This window comes from Antechinus flavipes, chromosome 1 (genome assembly GCF_016432865.1).
Source record: "Antechinus flavipes isolate AdamAnt ecotype Samford, QLD, Australia chromosome 1, AdamAnt_v2, whole genome shotgun sequence".
NCBI classification, from domain to species: domain Eukaryota; kingdom Metazoa; phylum Chordata; class Mammalia; order Dasyuromorphia; family Dasyuridae; genus Antechinus; species Antechinus flavipes.
Genome location: NC_067398.1, coordinates 162,159,888 through 162,179,111, shown reverse-complemented (window position 1 = coordinate 162,179,111; position 19,224 = coordinate 162,159,888). Strand labels below are relative to the sequence as shown.

Sequence of the window (19,224 nt, the reverse complement as noted above, 5' to 3'; positions counted from 1 at the left end):
AATGCAAAAGAATTAGAATTATCCCAAACTACTAATGCAATTATATGCCCCCCCCAAAGTGGATGAATATCTATAAAAATATCAAATGCTGAAACTAACAAAACAAAAATTGGAAATCCTAAATAAGGCAGTTTCAGATAAAGACATTGAGCAAGCCATAAATGAACTGGCAAATAACAACAATAACCGGATCTAATGGATTTAAAAATGAATTGTTTTAAACATTAAAAGAACTATTGTTATTTCCATTTTTAAAAAAATGATCCTAAGAAACAGAAAGGCACAGTACTAAACTCCTTTGAGACAAATGTTTTTAATGCCCAAACCAAGGAAAGACAAAGCAGAGAAATAGAGCTATAACCTAATTTCCATAATGAATATTGATGCTTACAAAATTCTTGTAGGGATAATACAGATAAGCAGAGAGACTATTATGACCAAATTGGATTTATTCCAGGGATTCAAAGATAGTTCAATATTAGGAAAACAACTAACATAATTACACATATAAGTAATAAAAATAGCAAAAAATCCATATGATTATTTTAATAGATGCAGAAAAAACTTTTGGCAAAAGGTTGTACTTATTTGCAGTTATCACACCTCCTTTCCAAAATGATAGACATAGAAGGTTTCTCCTGTAACATGATCAAAAGTATATATCTAGGGGCAGCTAAGTGGTACAGTGGATAGAACATTGCTCTTGGAATGAGGAGGACATAAATTCAAATTAGGCCTCAGACATTTATGAGCTGTGTGGCCCTGGACAAGTCACTTAACCCTGATTGTCTCTAAAAGCAAAAACAAAACCTAACTCCCCAAAAAACTATATATCTAAAACTGAGATCCAAGTAAAATTACTCTCAACATTTATTTTTTTAGTATAAGTTAGCTTAAGTAAGAATATTTCCTCTCCCCACCATTAGTTGATGTAATTTTAGTACTGGCCACCGATTTATCTTCTCCAGGATAAAATAAAGATTGTGGCTTATTTCAAGGAGAGGTTAGTTTTGTCTGATTCCGTGGGATATTTGAAGACAACTCTTACTATGAATCCTTACCTATAGGGTAATTTTCAATTCATTAATATTTCACTAGGGCAGTCAGGTTTTAAGAGAGTCTGGAGAATTGGTTGGCTTTCTCTTGACTTTCTCTGATCTGGACCCATAGATCAACTGGATTCAACTGGATTTATTTCAAAATTAAATCAACTGGAATAGAGAGTTGATAAATATAATATGAAGTAAATGGTTGTTTCATATAATAATTCTGTCAGAATTAGACTTCTAGCTGGCTTAGGAATATTTTTCTTATCTTGACTCGTTATTGGAATATAATAGATAAGCTTTTTGCTGGTGGCAAACTTTCCCTTTGAGAAAGAATTCCCTTTCTCACTTTTCTTCTCTTCTAATTTTTCTCTCCTTCACTGACTTCTGTCTAATATTTTTCTCTTTACTGGTCAGCCTGCTGCTCCACATCACTCGATATTTGTTGACATAAACATTGAGGAAGGGAACATTTACCTCTAATTAAATAATATTTACTTTCATTGACAAAAGACAAGTTTTGACCTTTATTTTCATTCCTATGGCTTCTAGTGTCTTTTAAAAATAGAAATGGGTGTTGAATTGTGTTGTTTTTTCTGTATCTATATATCTAATCATATATTTTATCATTATTATTAATATAATCTATTTATACTTTTCCTAATATTGAACCAATACTGCATTTCTGAGACATATCCAATTTGGTACATAATCTTATACATATATAACTATAACTACTTATCTATCTATCTATCACTATAGCCTCTTTGCCAACTTTGTATTTAAACTTTTTCTATCATGTTGTAAGATTCTGACTTTATGCAGTCTTCTTCCATTTCCTGTGATTTGAATAGTTCTTTCACCTAAACAGAGGGAAGGCACTTTCAATGGTGTCACTTAACCTTGCCAGCAGTAATTCCCCTGCCTTCTATGAGCAAAGAATATATTTTATTATCCCTCTTATATTAACTTACCTACATCCAGGGCAGCAATAGAAATGCAGATAACAGTGGTCTGTTTTGAATACCTTTTACATGGTTACATAGGCCAGTGGTACCATCATGATCCTAGGGAACATGTGATCAAATAAGAGAGTGGGAAGATGAGCCATATTCTACCTTAACTTCAGCAGGGAATCCACAGGCTTTTCTCCAAGAAAGCTACACCAAATCTTTTACTCATTATCCAGCACTTCTCGCACCATGCCCTCTTTGTCCCCTTTTCTGGCTATGGAAACTCTTCTTTTGTTATCTGATTTCATACACTTTCATGATTATAACTGGGACTGGGATTCACCTCAGAAGCAATGAAAGTAAAATCTCTCTCTCTATTAGTATATCCAAACTGCCTCCTTAATCTGCTATAAGAAGTATCCTCAGAAGGGTAGACATTATATATTCTGGGACTGGAGCCATTGTTTCCATAGAAGACTTAATAGTATTTGATAAATTGACATGAATGGGCTATGATCAAATCTGATATTATCTTTTCTTCAAATCTTTTCCTCTTTATTCAAAGTCCAGTTATTGGACTATCAACTTCTACCATTGTTATTTTTACCTTTACAACATCTCTTGTGCTTCTGTGTTCTTCTCTCTTACTCATAGTCATGAGTTCCATTGCCTCTTTAAAGGTTTCTCCCTACCTGCCTTTTCCCCTCAATCCATGCTCACATACCCCTGTCACAGCAATTTTCCTAGATCACCAATCTGAGCATGTTACTACCCTACTTAAACTCTATTGGATCCTTAATGACCCTAGGATTAAATATTATTTGATCTTTATCTCATTTATACAGAAAAATATTTTGTACTGTTTCTACACACAGTCATGCATGTAATAGTGTGTGTGTGTGTATATATATATATATATACATATATATATATATGCAATTTAAATGTATGTAAATATGTACCCATTGGGGATAATACATTTCTTTTCATTGATATAGTTACATGATCAAAACGATTTGAAGACCAATGAGTTAGAATATATTGTAAAGCAATAGAGTATAAAATAAATGAAAAGAAAATGATCCTAGGATCTTTTCAAGTGATTTTATTGTCCTCCTTTTCAGCATTCTGCTATGAGAAATTGTTCCCAGTCCACAAATACACAAAATCATGTTAAAGCATTTTATTTTTCTCTTATTTGTTCTCAAGAAACAGAGAATGATTCTAATTGATTGACTTAATTTCTCCATTAGAGTTTCAGTGCTAATCTCACATATAATATATTAACTCTTTTGTGAATTGCTGGAGATAACTCTTGCTAGTTTTGTTTGATAGAAATCCAGGCCAACTTACTTCAATATTAAGTAATGTTTAGAATGCATTTTTTGTTTTTAATTTTTTAAAAATTATTTATTGAATTAAATACAAAATAAGAAAAAAGAAAAAAACAATAGAAACAAGAAAAATGGAAAAAAGGAAAACAAGAAACAAAACCAAACAGAATATTGTCATGAACATCAGGATTCAAAATATATAATAAATTTCCATTTATTTTTTATTAAAGCTTTTTATTTACAAAACATATGTGTGATGACTGCATATTTAAAAATCAGCTGGAGTCAGGAATTTAGGTTAAGAGAAAATCTTTGATCTTTATTCTTTGTGGAGGTGAAGGGGGATGGCGTTAGGACTGTGAGCAGTCTCTCTGTCTCTCTCTCCGCCCCTTCTCTCTCCACCCACCCAAATCATCCCTACCTTACTTCCCATATAACACCTCAAAACTTGCACAAAGAGTGGGCAGGGGCCATTCTTTCTCCAAGCATATATTAATAGAGTATGGTCCTATTATTATTTAGCTTCACGTGCTTGGGACCTCAGTGCATCAACTCGAGCTTCAGCCCATTACTCATATGCATGGATAATTTTTCAACATTGACCCTTTCAAAGCCTTCTGTTCCAAATTATCCCCCTTCCCCCCCCCCATTCCTTGCCCTAGATGGCAGGTATATGTTAAAATATATGTTAAATCCAATATATGTATAGATATTTATATAGTTATCTTGCTCTACAAGAAAAATCAGATCAAGAAGCAAGGAAAAAAAAACTGGGAAAGAAAACAAAATGCAAGTAAACAACAACAGAAAGAGTGAGAATGCTATGTTGTAGTCCACACTCAGTTCCCACGGTCCTCTTTCTGGGTATAGATGACTCTCTTTATCACTGAACAATTGGAATTTGTTTGAACTATCTCATTGTTGAAAAGAGCCATGTCCATCAGAATTGATCATCATATAATCTTATTGTTGCCATGTATAGTTCTGCTCATTTCACTTAGCATCAATTCATGTAAGTCTCTCCTAGTTCTGCTCATTTCACTTAGCATCAATTCATGTAAGTCTCTCCAGGCTTCTATGAAATCATACTACTGGTTATTTCTTACAGAACAATAATATTTCCTAACATTCATATGCCATAATTTATTCAGCCATTTTTTCAATTAATAGGCATGCATTCACTTTCCAGTTTCTTGCCACTACAAAAAGGGCTGCCACAAACATTTTTGCACATGTTGGGTCCCTTTCCCTCCTTTAAGATCTCTTTGGGATATAATCCCAGTAGAAATACTGCTGGGTCAAAGAGTATGCACAGTTTGATAAATTTTTGAGCATAGTTAAAAAATTGCTTTCCAGAATAGTTGGATCTGTTTACAATTCTACAAAGAATGCATCAGTGTCCCAGTTTTCATACACCCCCTCCAACATTCATCATTATCTTTTCCTGTCATTTTAGCCAATCTGATAGGTGTGTAGTGGTATCTTAGAGTTGTCTTAATTTGCATTTCTTTGATCAAAAGTGATTTAGAGTACCTTTTCATATGGTTACAACTAGTTTCAATTTCTTCATCTGAAAATTGTCTGTTCATATCCTTTGACCATTTATCAATTGGGGAATGGCTTGAATTCGTATACATTTGAGTCAATTCTCTATATATTTTAGAAATGAGACCTTTATCAGAACCTTTTGAATGTAAAAATGTTTTCCCACTTTATTGTTTCCCTTCTAATCTTGTCTGCATTAGTTTTGTTTGTACAAAACCTTTTCAATTTGATATAATCACAGTCATGCACATATACATATATCTATGTACAGGCATGCACAGACTGCATACATACCTACTTATACTCAGACACACAGATATATGTACACGTATGCATTTACCCATATGTAAACATGCATCTAAAACACTATTAATATGGCTGACATATAATTTAGATTTCTCTCTTGTTTGAATCTTTAACTTTGACATTGTCTGAAATCAATTTATATAATCTCTTATTTCCGATCTCTGCTAGCATGTCTACTTTAATTCTGTTTCTTAACTTGCCTTGCCATTACTTAACCTCCCCCACTCATGTATCCCTCCATTATCTTCTCTCACCCTTTTCTTCCTTCTTTATTCCATTCCCATTAATCTCCATACCTTATTCCACTCCAATTAAATGCCTTTTTGTATCCCATCTTATTCTACGCTACCCTTGCTTTATCCCGTGATCATTAATCTACACACCTTGTCCCATTACCATAAATCTACACTTCCTTCTATATGCCACCTTCTCGGATTTCTTCCCATCTTTTATTCCCCCCTCCCCCTTATTTTAAAAATAATTTTTGGAGATTCCTATATCCTTCATAGTGTATATGTAGTGTTATCTATATAACATATTCCTGATGTGAGTAGATTTTCAGAAGCAAGAGCCCTCCTCCCCACTTTAATGTCTGTGTCTATTCTTCCTTTTGCACCTCATTTGTATAACATGATTGCTATTTTTACCTTTTCCTGGGGAGTTTTGCTTTTTCAAAGTCAGATCATACTTAACTCTGCCCCAATCTTTCTTTTGTTCTATCTAAATACTGATGTCAATTTTAAACATATAGAACACATTTCCATGTTAAAAAAAAAAACAAAAGCAATTTGTCCATGTTAATTTCTTTGAAATTAATCTTATATGGCTTTTATTTGTTAAAATTTTCTGTTAACTTCAGGTTTAGTTGAGACAAAGTACTTAAATCTGCAAGTTTATTGAATGTTCATTTTTTTCATTCAAAATTATGGATAATTTTGCTAGATAGGACATTTTTTGGTTACAAGCCTAGTTCTTTTGATTGCCAGTATATATGATTCCAGGACTTATAGTCTTTTATTGTACTGCTGATAAGTCCTGTACAATTCTAACTGTAGCTTCAGTATATTTGATTTTTTTCATGTTTCTCTTTGATCTAGGGATTTTGAAATTTGGCAATAATATTCATATGTGTTTTTTACAAAGGATTTCTTTGAGGTGGTGATAGGTGGGTTTTTCCTATTAAGATGGATTTTTAAAAAATCATGACAACTTATTTTTTCTTAAAAATATTTCAAACTGTTTCCTTTCCTCCCTACTCCACACTAGAGAAGACTCCTATTTCACTCACTCATACAACCATATTACATTTATCAGTTCATTCTCTGGAGGTGGATTATATCTTCCATCTTAGATCCTTTATAGTTGATTTGAATCTTTATAATACCCAGAATAGCTTATTTGTTCACAGCTATTTTTTGAACGTTATTGCTGTTGCTGTCTACAATGTTCTTCTGGTATTGTTCATCTTATTTTTACTATTTCATGTAAGCTTTTCTATGTTTTTCTAAAATCAACTTGTGCAATAGTATTCCATCACAACCAGATGCCACTGCTTGTTTAGCCATTCCCCAGGTAATAGCTACTCCTGAATTTCCTGTTCTTTGCCAACAAAAAAGAGCTGCTATAAATGTTTTAGAACATATCTTTTCACATTATTACATATATAGCTTTCAGTTCATTATCCAAAAAAACCTGCCTATTTATATCCTTCGACCATTTATCAATTGGGGAATGAATCATATTTTTATAAATTTGACAAGGTTCATTCTATATTTGAGATATGAGACCTTTATAAAGAACTCATTATACATTCTCCCCCTTTCTTTCCTTCTAATCTTGATTACGTTAATTTTATTTATGCAAAACATTTTAAACTTAATATAAGCACAATTATCTGTTTCATGTCTCACAATGCTATCTAGCTCTTTTTTACTCATAAATACTTTTTCGATCCATAAGTTTGTTAAGTTTGATAGGTAATGTGTTTAATGTTCTTCAAATTTACTTATAATATATCTCTTTATATCCATTTTAACCATATTTTGGTAAATGGTGTAAGATAATTGGTCTATATATAGTTTCTCTCAGACTAGCATGCATTTTTTAAAAAGCTCCCTTATACAAAGTGAAGTTTGAATGAAAAAGGTTATATCTATGTATTGGTTAGTTTTTGTCACCACTTTTTTTCTTTTTAAATCTTTGATAAAAGTAAAAACTCATTGGGTGGGATCTATTTAGTAATGAATGTGAAGCAAAAGAGAGCAATTCTTAAAAAAAAAAATGTAACAAAAGAGATAGCTAGGTGGTGCCATAGAAGTGCTAGGCCTGGAGCCAGGAAAACTCATCTTCCTTCCTTGAAAAGTGGCTTCAGACACTTACTGGCTATGTGACCCCAGGCAAGTTACTTAATTTCAACTACCTCTCCCCCAAAAAGAGTAGCAAAAGAAAATTGCCATCCAGGTTTCTATTCTCCCTGTTTAGCAAAGGGTTCTTTGTCCCTTTTGGATTTTTCTATGTTTTTAACTGAACTCTTGAAGTAATTTAGTATTAGTCTGAATCTTTTTTCTTTTAAATTTGACAATACAGTAAAAAAAAAAAAAAAAAACCAAACCTATGTCCCAGTTGAGAATTCATGATAGTTCAGACAAGGAAGGAGATGAAGTTTCTTACTTTTCGTTGGGTATAGAATGTTCTTTTAAAAAATTAAGCATTTACAAATTCTTCACAATGATAGAAACTTTGTTTTATCTAAACTTTGTATCTCATCCAGGATCAAACAGTATGCTGCATATTTTAAACACTTAATGGAGTTAGTTAAATAGTACACATTACTTATGAATTGTTTTTATTTGTTCATTAGAAAAGATCCTGGATATTTGTTTAGCAATAATGTGTTATCCAAGTTTATTCCTGAAAAATATGATGCATATTGGAAGTCATGAAGCTTCATTTATTGAAAAATTATTAGAGGTCACATTAAAAAAGCAACAACTGAATTTCTCTCTTTTTTTAAATTTAAATTTTATTTTATTTAATAATAACTTTGTATTGACAGAATCCATGCCAGGGTAATTTTTTACAACATTATCCCTTGCACTCGCTTATGTTTTGTTTTTTCCCCTCCCTCCCTCCACCCCCCCACCCCCCAAGATGGCAAGCAGTCCTATATATTTTAAATATGAACAACTGAATTTCTCTCTCAAATAGTCTAGCCTATAATAGTGGGGTGTAGTAACTTTCATTACTAAAATCAGACACTTCAACTATATGTATCTGCCACTTATTATTCAAAAGATCATTACCCAGTAAATATGATTTGGCTAGCATTGAAGACTGTATATTAATAGTACATATTATTCATGCTCTATTTTGGATGGAATTCTCACTGCCACAGGCAGGTGATTCTTTATATTTAACAACCTTATCCTTTCTGGTTATTAGATTGTGTTCACTTTTTTCCAGGGCTAGTGATTTGGGTGGGCCCTTTAAAATATAGATACTGTAAGATCTCTAAATTAGACTAGAGATGCTAAGACTTGTGCTCATTTTGTTGCTGAGAAAATAGTGAAAAATAAATGGCAAGTCTGAGTACATGGAGTTTGTGAGTAATAGAAAGTCACATGAAGAAATCTTGATCTTGTTGACCTATACATTTCTAGGACAACATTTCCTCTTAAATAATAAATAAGCACTTATTAGGTCTCTGATATATTCCAGGCACAATTATAAACACTAGAAATGCAAATAAGGAAAATGAAAATAGATCACTATTCTCAAGGAAATTATAATCTGATGGGAGAAGACAATATAAAAAAGTATGTTGTGAAAAGGGGGGTGGGTACTTAAGTGGGACATGATGTTCATGGAGTGGAAAGCAAGCAAAGCAGCTTATGATAAATGAAGTTAGCTTAAAAAGTCTGAGTATTCTATAAAGGGAGATCTTGGGAAAAGTTCATTAATCCACCTTCTAGCCTTCCATTCAAAGGGGAGAGGCCTGAGGATGATGAGTTGATGCTTCATCTGAAAGCTGAATCAATTTCCAAGATGACAAAAATTCAGGTGATGAGTTTATCCTGGCGGAGACTTGATCTTTGTGGAGTTGAAATGAAACAAACTTTAAAACAAGGGGCTCCCTTCAGAGAAAGAATTACTGACCCAGCAATATGGCAGTTATGCTACTGAGTCTTTTCAGTCTCTTAGTCTTGTCTGTGCCTCAGAATGGCCAATTCAAAGTGTTTTATTCCATTAGCCATCATTGTCCAAAGAGATAATCAGATTAATGATGCAAAAGTCAAATAGTCTACTAAGATGCTCAGAGTAACTGGATAATCTCTGCCATAGTTAGATTACTTTGTTCCCACCGATGTGATCTTTGTGAGCCTCCTTTGTGACTTCTGACCAGACAGATTTTCTTCCTTGAGAATACGAAGCTGAGTGGTATATTCTTTTCACAAGGGACATTTCTAGGTCCTTGTTCTTTTTTCAAGTAAACCTCAAACAATGAGGTTTCATAGTTTATCCCTACAAAGTCCTTGCTGAGCATTTCAGAACCCTGTGTAGTTGTAGAAAATGCCATTTCATAGATATATTTTTTAAAATCTTGTTAATGATAATAAAATGTGTTGTTTGTGTTAATATTGAATCTCCCTGTTCATCTTACTGACTCTTGGGACATTCTAATTAGTACTTTGCAATGCGGTAACAATAGGAAATTGGTTAATAATTAGATAGCCCAGTTTTGTAGCAGCCACGTCAGAATTTTTATCAAATTGTCAATTTATAAACAAGAAACAACATGGAGTAGTTTGACCAGATTAATTTTTTTGTAAAAGTCATGTTCAGATATTTATAGATGCTTTTAAAAATGACAAATGGGAAATTATGTTAATATTTCAGAACAACATGTCAAGTACTTGACAACATGTTTTTCTTTTTGTGCATTTGGAATTAGACTGAATCATAAGTTACAAGAAAATTATAATTGTGAATAATGTATTGTCTGTGTTATATTGAAAAGTATTGGATCTTATAAAAAGGCAATTGCATCTAGATGAAAATAATAATTTTTTGTGTACTCTTTTTGAGTAGCATTTTGCATATGAATCTATTTTAGTAGCTTAGATGGGGTGGGGAAAGACAGGTATAGACACAGAATCTAAGACCAGTGAGATCTAGCAACCACGTGTCAGGGCTGGGAAGAAAGCCTACATACTTTGGCACTCTGTTTAATAGCCACTTCACTAAGTCACACTGCCTCTGTAGATAATGTTTGGCTATTCTAGAAACCCCTCTCAGAATATTTTTTGGTATAAGAGTAATGTTATTTACTATACTTAAATCTGATTCTTTATTATTAATATGGTATTTCACTTATTGAGAACCTTCTCTCTCTTGAATATGATTGAGAACTAGGAATCATATTTTTAAAAAGTGTCTCCAAATAGCCCAAATATATGTCACACAGCCCATGCACTGAAATTCACATACATTACTTGTATCTTAAGAGAGTTTTCACTTAGAGTTTATTTTGCTTTTACTTTGTAAAAAGTTCCATCAAATTTAGTTAGACATTTTTTAAACTCTCAATAGATTAAGAAGCAATATGTTATATGGAGTGGGGAGGATGTAAGAAGACACATAGTTTTATAATAGTGAAAAGTGATAGCTGCCAACTTAACAACAAAGAAGACAGAAAAAAAACTAAAAATAACAGATATAACTAAAAGATCAGAGCAACCTGTTGACATTTAATGTGGGGACAAATATATATAACTATTAATTGAGTCTGTATCTTAGTACAATAAATAATATCCATAATGATGCCCTTTAGTCACTATGTAAAGATTGTTATGGTTACTCTGCTTTGTTTTAAAAGACATGTAAGTAAAACACATTTAAGAAATGTTCCCATTAAAGTAAATTTCTAATTTTTAATTTCCATTAAAATAAAAAGGAATGTTGAAACTGAAAAGAATAAACACTAAGCTACCTGGAAAAGTTGCTTTTCTAAAATGACTTGTTCCCTGAGTATTGCCGAAAGCCATAGGGTCATACCACAGTGCTCAATATAAATATGAACTTGATTTTTTTAATTGTATAAAGGAGGGAAGAAAATGGGCAACCAAAGCAAATGATTTACTTACATTATATATAAATATATAATATTTATTATTTATGTGTTGCTTTTTCCCATTTCTAGAACGACACCACTCTTTCGATGTTCTCAAAAAATCTAAAAATTCAACTTTCCTTGCTGCATCTCAGCTTTCCAACATGCTCAATGGCGGTGATGAAGTCTATGCAAATTGCATGGTGATCAATCAGGTAAGGTTCTTAACACTGATGTTCTGTTTACAAAATTGGTCTATTTCCAATTTTAAAGTCAGCAAATGGTAAAAGTAAAAGGTATGCCATTGTGTATTAAACCCTAACAAAACAAAACAAAACAAAACAAAAGCACGAGAGAAGTGACTTCGTTCCAATTATTTTTTACTCTTGCTTGAGTACATGTCATAGAATCGTAGAATTGGCCATTAGAGATTCCGGAAGCCAACCCATACTTGAATATGAATCTCTTCTACAATATAGCTGTTGTCCAACAGTTTGTGGACAAGAAATGGCTGTCCTACAATTGCTTAATTACCTTCGATGAGGGACATTCCAGTATCATCTGAGGCAATCTATTCTCCTTTTGGAAAGTTCTAATTGTTAGGAATTTTTCCCTCATAGGAAATCTAAATTTTTTTCTCTATGAAACTTTCCCCATTACTTCTAGTTTTGCATATCAGCCCTTCAAGAGCTTGAAAAGAGTTATCCTGTCTTTCTCTCTAAATTTTCTCTTTTTTAGTCTAAACATTCTCATTTCCTTCAATTGAGTCTGAAAATGCATGATCTTAAGTCCCTTCCTAGTTACTCTCCAGTTGGGTGGATAGAATACTGATCCTGACATTAGGCAGTCCTGAGTTCAAATCTAACATCAGACAAACTGTGAGACTCTGGGAAAATAACTTTATCCCTGCTTCAATTTCTTCAGTTGTAGAATGGATGTCATGGAGCATCAGATGAGATAATATATTTTTAAAGCACTTATAATAGTGCTTACCACATTGTAGGCTTTTAATAGATATTTCCCTCACTTCCCCTTAACTTCCCTTTCTTGTTCTCCAGCTTGTCAAAGTATTATTCAGAATGCCTAGAAAACAAACATAGCACTCCAGATTTAATGGGTTTAGGCCAGAATACAACTCCCTAGTTTTAGATATTGGACCATTGAGGCACAGTCTAAGATTGCTTAGCTCTTTTGTTGCTATATCACCATTGGTAACTACTGTTGAATTTAATGGTTACTAAAATCCCCAGATTTTAGTAAATCCTGTGGCCTAGCAATGCCTCCCTGAGCTTGTACTTATAAAGCTGATTATTTGAATGAATCCACATGTAAAACTTGAATTTTTCCCATGTTAAATTTCACCTTATGGCTAAACACTTCATTATCTTCATTGTTGTTGTTAAACTAATTTATTGCGGTTTCTGGCTGGAGAGCCCGGGGATGTGTTTCCTTAAATTTATTGTCAATCTCAGCTTTTCTTTTGTATGGTTTAAGTTTGAGACATCCTTAGATTCCCTTTTGTAGCAAGTCAGATATATAGATAGTAACAGAAGCCCAAAGTGTTGTGAGATGATACTGTGCTTCCATGAGTGCCAACTTCTGGATAAAAATCAGAGTGCCTTGGTACCATTTTTGCAAGGACAGAGTAATTAGTTGTGATGTACTTTGAATCCATTATAATTTCTAAGTTATAACTCTGTTCTGCTATTTAAAATGGGTACTCATTGAATTTTGCATTGCTTCTATTCTTTCTCAGATTCTATATTCCTTAAGCAACTTCGTTGTTAAATGCAGAAACTGGGTGATTTACTGAGTGAAGACAAGTTACTAATATATTGTGTGCAACATGGCTTTCCCTCTCTTTCCAGCATGAGATTAGAATGAGATTTCTTTGTCTTTGGAATAATTTTGGATAAGGTTTAACTTTGGTTTAATAACTGTAATGGATGTCATGATTAATAAGAATATTTATTAAGTTCTGACTGAGTAGTCTGAGTAGTTTTCTGAAGAGCTTTGTTAACAGATATATATATATATACATATAAATATATATATGGAAACATACATAATACATAACAATATGTTATATATATGTAAATATATATAATCTCATTTCTACATCATATAATATATTATTTTAATGTACTGATCAATATATATGTGTGTGTGTGTGTATATATGTATATATATATACACACATACATACATTGATTAATACTATAAAATCAGTGAATTCTGTCTGTTCTTGTTTCCACTTTGTTTACAGTATTCATGAAATACTGTAAGGAGCACAGAGTACAATTTTGAAATATGTTGGGTTGTTCTTTACTCTAGCAATAGCCTGGCAAGCATCCTGCCTCCTTTCCCTGTTTCCCCTCTCACCTCACACAATTTCCTAAAAATGTTGCTAATACTTATAGTACTAAGTTATTCTACCAACCATCCGGTGGCAGGTAACCCATCCAGATTATTTACCTGCCTGTTTGAGAAAATAATTTTCTGGAAACAATTGGAAAAGTTTGAATAATTCCTTTCAAAAAACCTTTTTAAAACACCTAAACTTATCCCTCTTCTTAAAAGAATGCATTACGATCTTAAAATCAATGTATGACATTATCATACTGATGACTTGATTTTCAATTGCAATTTCAAGAAAAAGTTTCTTAAATTAAATAGTAGGATTACTGAGGATTTTAAAATTTATGATTCCCATTCTCCAAACTTAATTCCTCACCTCACTTCCAGCTGCAGGTAGTATTGAGGCATATATCTGTTTAAAGAAAAATCACAGCTCCATTCCCGCCCCCCTCAATCTATTTCTTTATACCAGCTCATGACAGATGATACATTAATTCAAAACAAATTTATTTAATTAAATTAGAATGCCAACTTAATAACAAGGAATAAACCCAAATGCTAAAAGCTTTTGGCACCCATTCCCAAATCACTGCCTTCACCAAATGCCTTCTGTGAGAGCTATTGGTCTTTTTAACTGGCCCCCTTGTTTCTCCAATGAAATGGAAGAAGTTTATATCAAAGTTCTCCTGGCACAGTGTTAGTTTTCTATCTATAGATTTTAGTTGTGTGGGCTCTTAAGTATAACGCTGCTGATTAAGGAGCACAGGCTTTCTAGGAACGTTAAGTGAAGCTTGCTCACATATCTCTCCCTGCTACTGGCATGTCTTTTACCTCTTTTTTACTGTCTTTGTGTTTCTCCAACCCAGTATCCTATCACCCCCATTAGATTTTCATCCTTTTGCTATCTGACTAGAGTACAAATTGAACAATGTCATTATGCTGTGGAGTCTACACAGAAGCTTCTGGGAAGTGAGAGGGTATGATGTTTGTGCAGGTACATATCTCCTTATGTCAACATAACTGGGAACCACTTTATTTCCCTCTCACAATTATGGAAGAGCAGGGCTAAATCTTCTTGCAAAAACTTGTTTGCCTTTAAAATAATCATTTAGCTGTTCATATAAAATAGGGATGATATAGGAAATGAATTCTTTTTTGTTTTTATTTTTTATTGTAGCTTTTTATTTACAAGATATAAGCATGAGTAATTTTTCAGCATTGACTCTTGTAAAACCTTCTATTCCAACTTTTCCCCTCCTTTCCTCCATTCCCTCCCATAGATGGCAGGTAGATCAATACATGTTACATATGTTAAAGTATATGTTAAATATAATACATGTATATATATCCATACAGTTATTTTGTTGCACAAGAAAAATCGGACTCAGATATAAGGTAAAAATAACCTGAGAAGGAAAACAAAAATGCAAGTGGACAAAAAACAGGAGTGGAAATGCTATGTTGTGGTTCACACTCATTTCCCATAGTTCTTTTGCAGGATGTAACTGGTTCTCTTTATTATTGAACAATTGGAACAGATTTGACTCATCTCATTGTTGAAGAGAGCCATGTAGGAGATGAATACTTAAGCTGTGTTTTAATTTTTAAAAAGTTGTTAATTTTTAGTGATACTAATATTATCTATTTTCCCTTACCATATTTTAAAATTTCAAACTCCAGGTTGGTGATTTGGATATTAATTATATTAATGTGGAGGGTCTGACTGCCCAATCCAGCCCAGAATCCATGAATTCAACTTTGCTATCTCAGAACTGTGCACATGGTTTGCCCAAGGAAACCAGCCAAGATATTGCATTAAGTGAAAACAGTCAAGTAGCAGTAAACAGTGGAGGTCGACAGCCTTTCCTGTCTCCTACCAGTTTGTGTACAGCAAGTTCACGTCTTCCCTTCAACCTGCGGGAATTTGAAAAGGAGCAAAATCAATTGAAGAAAAGAAGGTAAGAAGTTACACTTTGAGAAATAGTCAAAAATCTCAGTTAAGTGTATGAACTGATCTTGTCAAAGTCAGTTTCAGAAAAACCAACCCAACTATAATTTTTCTCAGTTGAAAGTTTTCATAATATTTTCTGAGTCTTCTTATTATGAACTATATCTGTAGTTAGTCTAAAAAGACATTTAAAAATCCATTCAGTATAAAATAAATTATTATTAGAATTATCAGTAGAATATAAAATATCAGTAAAATAAAAGAGTTAATAGTAGAAAAGATTTTTTAAAAAAAATTCTGGCTTTCTTCCCTTCATATTATAATGTAAAGCCTATTTTCTTTTAGATTCTGGTCATATGATCCCATATTTGCACATATAATTATAAAAATAAAAATTTAAGAAATTGAAGGATTTCATTTTGATTTTATTTTACAGATGAGGAAACTGGGGCCTGGAGAGCCCTGAGTGTGTTTTCAGGATCACCTGACTAGTTAGTAGGCAGAGACAGAACTAAGAGAGATCTTATTGACTTCAGTATTCACCGTATTACACTAATTTAAGATAAAAAGTTTTAGCTTTTTTCCTTCTCAGTAATTTTAACATATTTTTTTTCATTTGGATTAAGCTTTTCTATGAGACTAAAGTCTTCCACAGAATGTGGAATTGAAGCTGGGTATTAAGGGAAGCCAAAAGTCTGAGGTGAGGAGGGAGGACATGACAAGAATGTGGACTGCCAATGGAAAGGCACACATGGAAAGATGAAGTATTATTTGTAAGGAGAAGCTAGGCTAGTGTCACTGTTAATTAGAGTTCATATAGGAAGTTACTCTAATGGAATAAAGTCATCCTGCAGTATACTTTCTGTGCTTCTGGAGTTTTAGAGATCAGTAACATAGTAAAGAGAATTAGTAACTTAATTAGTTTGATTCCATAGGGAAAACAATTCTTAAAATGTGTTATGTAAATCAGCTCTTTCATTACTCCTAGGTTGGTTTTTTAAGATAGAAAGATAGCATAAATAATCTGAAAGTCTTGTGCTGGAGGCTAGAATGTTATTGCAGGCAGTCAACCATTTGATTTTCTTGAGTTATTAAAGAACCCAGTGGTTTATGGATTCCAGAAAAGTTAAAAGATGAGAAATCTTTTCTTTTTCCCTCTCCTCTACTGAAAGTTTTGCTAAACTGAAAAAAACTACACAGCAGATTTTTTTAAAAAAAATTACAATCAAATTATCATAAAATGATTTCAAAGACTGACCTTGTTTGTCTATTAATATTTTAATAGGACTGAACTTCTATTTTGAAAATCAACTTTATAAAATTCAAAATATTATCATGGTGAATTAAGAAGCTACAGTTTTAAGCCATTACTTTCTTCCAAACAGTCCATTTAGAACAAACACAGCCATTGGAGATTTAGACATGTTTTATGTTCCCCAAGTATGCTAGTATTACTGCCCAATGTTCTTATGTATAATAGTGATTTTGGAATAGTTCAAGGCTTTGAGACCTGATCTATTCCTTCTCATGTAAAGCAACTTGTAGTAAAAAAAAAAAATTTGCATAAACCCCACATTTGTTCAAAGTTACATAAGTCAAAGTATCTGTTCTGTGACTTACTAGATGCTTTATTGTTCAAAACAGACTAATTAATAGCTTTCCCTCCTCATTCCCCTACTTGTCCCGATTTTTTGCATTTCTCTGTTTTGGAGGAATGCATCATCTTTCTTTCCATCTTTCAATTTGGTGTTATTTTCAGCATTTTCTAGAGCTCTCACTCTCCCTCACTCCAAATATCTAGCTGAGTCTTGCCATTTATATCTTTATAACTTCTTTTTTAACGAGAATTCCTCTATCTTAGTGGCCCTAACTACTTCTGGCCTGGCCTTTTGAAATGACCTCTAAATTGGTCTCTCTGCCTCAAGTTTTTTCCCACTCTACTCCGCATGATATCCCCTTCTTAGTAAATTCCAGTGACTTTCTATTGGTTCTACAATATAATATAATATGTGATATAAATGAATTGATATGGTGCAATATAACACAAACTCCTCTGCTTTCAAAACCATTCACAAACTGCTCCTGATTTATCTCCCTATTACTCCCTCTCCTGTACTCTGTGGTTCAGCCAGAGTGGTTTGCTCTCATTTTCTCATATATAGCATTCCATCTTCCTTTCCTATTCTTTTGCATGGCTGTTCCCCTTGCCTGGGAGATATTTATTTCTTACCTTTAAGAGAGGTCCCTCTCTTACTTCAAGTTTCAGCTTAAGCACCATCTTCCACAGGAAGCCTTTCCTTATGATCTCTCCAACTGCTAATATTTTCTTCTCCAAATTGCCTTATATTTAATTATTTTATATTTCTTCTCTATGTCCTTATGCATGTCTATATCTCTTTAGTTAGAATAAAAAGTCCTCAAGAGGAGCAATTGTGTCATCTTTTATCTCTGCATCCCCAGCACCCAATGCAGTGCTTAGCACATACTAGGTACTTAATAAATTCTTACTTGATCTGCCCTCTCCCTAACTCTACCAGATTTGTTGTAACCGAAATAAAACTACTTGTGATATAGTAATGATAAAAAACTTCTCACTTCAGACAATAAAATCCTGTTCGAATGTTTCATTCTGGTTTAGATATTTGAATTCTGGAAGATGGTGATCATGGAGCCCCTCCCCTAGAAAATCCTATCTAGTGGGCAAGGCTCCATATTAGCCTGATGTCCATTGTGGTTAAAGGAACCAGCCTTTGTTAAATTCAGACTGGCTTCTCACTGTATGCAGCAGATGATACATTTTTTGAGTCAAAGTTGTTCATAAAGTGTGCTTTCTAAGGCATGAAAGGAGACTACAATTTGCATTAGTGCAGATGATACACATAATAAAGTCATATATCCTTGTAGTACAAGTATTTTAATATCAGGGAGGGTGTTGAGATGATTTGTTCAGAGTTTAAAATGAAATGAAATAAAATTTTAATATAAATGATTAGCTCCTTTATTTTCATTTCAATCTGAAGGTAACAAAAATGAGGTAAAATTTCAGATGGAATGGAGCTATTAATTTGGTAAATTATCTGATGAGGTGAAGGTATAAAGGAGGATGCACTGATCTTTGAATTATTATTTGGTATCTTATACATGTTTTCTTGAGACATCCAGTTGAAGGACAAGGGTGAGAATGATCACATCACATATTTCAGAATGCAGATTTCCCCCAGAGAATGACATTAAAGCTGCCAAGTGACTCTGTTTTGTTTGCATTTTAAATATTTGGAGGATGGCTTCTAATAAAATTTTAAAACAACAAAGTGAAGCAGAGAGCATGATTAATTGAAAGCAGCTTTTACCTCTTAGGATGATCAAACTGCTTTTTAACTAGAGAGGAACGTTATTTTAGGGGAAAAGAAATTTGGACAAAATCACCAAACTATAAAATAAACAAAATAAGAAAACAAATAAACAACTTTGAGAATGGACACAAGAATTCTTTGCTCAGAGTTTTGCCTCACTAGTGGGTTTGGATGAAGAATTATAAGATATGGTTGACATAGCAATTTATGTCTTTAATTAATTTATTGGGTACAAAAATGGAGTTTTAGGCTATGAGTAATACAGAATTGAA

General features: G+C 33.0%; 1 protein-coding gene across 2 annotated transcripts in view; it reads left to right on the top strand.

Moving 5' to 3' along the window:
- The window catches only part of ARHGEF28 (Rho guanine nucleotide exchange factor 28), a 165,131-nt gene that overhangs the window by 17,291 nt on the left and 128,616 nt on the right, over nucleotides 1-19,224 (top strand). The window contains exons 2-3 of one of the 2 annotated variants that reach the window (XM_051992267.1): nucleotides 11,384-11,508; nucleotides 15,332-15,609. In XM_051992267.1, coding sequence (XP_051848227.1) covers nucleotides 11,384-11,508; nucleotides 15,332-15,609 — 403 coding nt within the window. Of the gene's footprint in view, nucleotides 1-11,383; nucleotides 11,509-15,331; nucleotides 15,610-19,224 lie in introns of those variants that run through there. The other variant, XM_051992259.1, reaches the window with a different exon arrangement.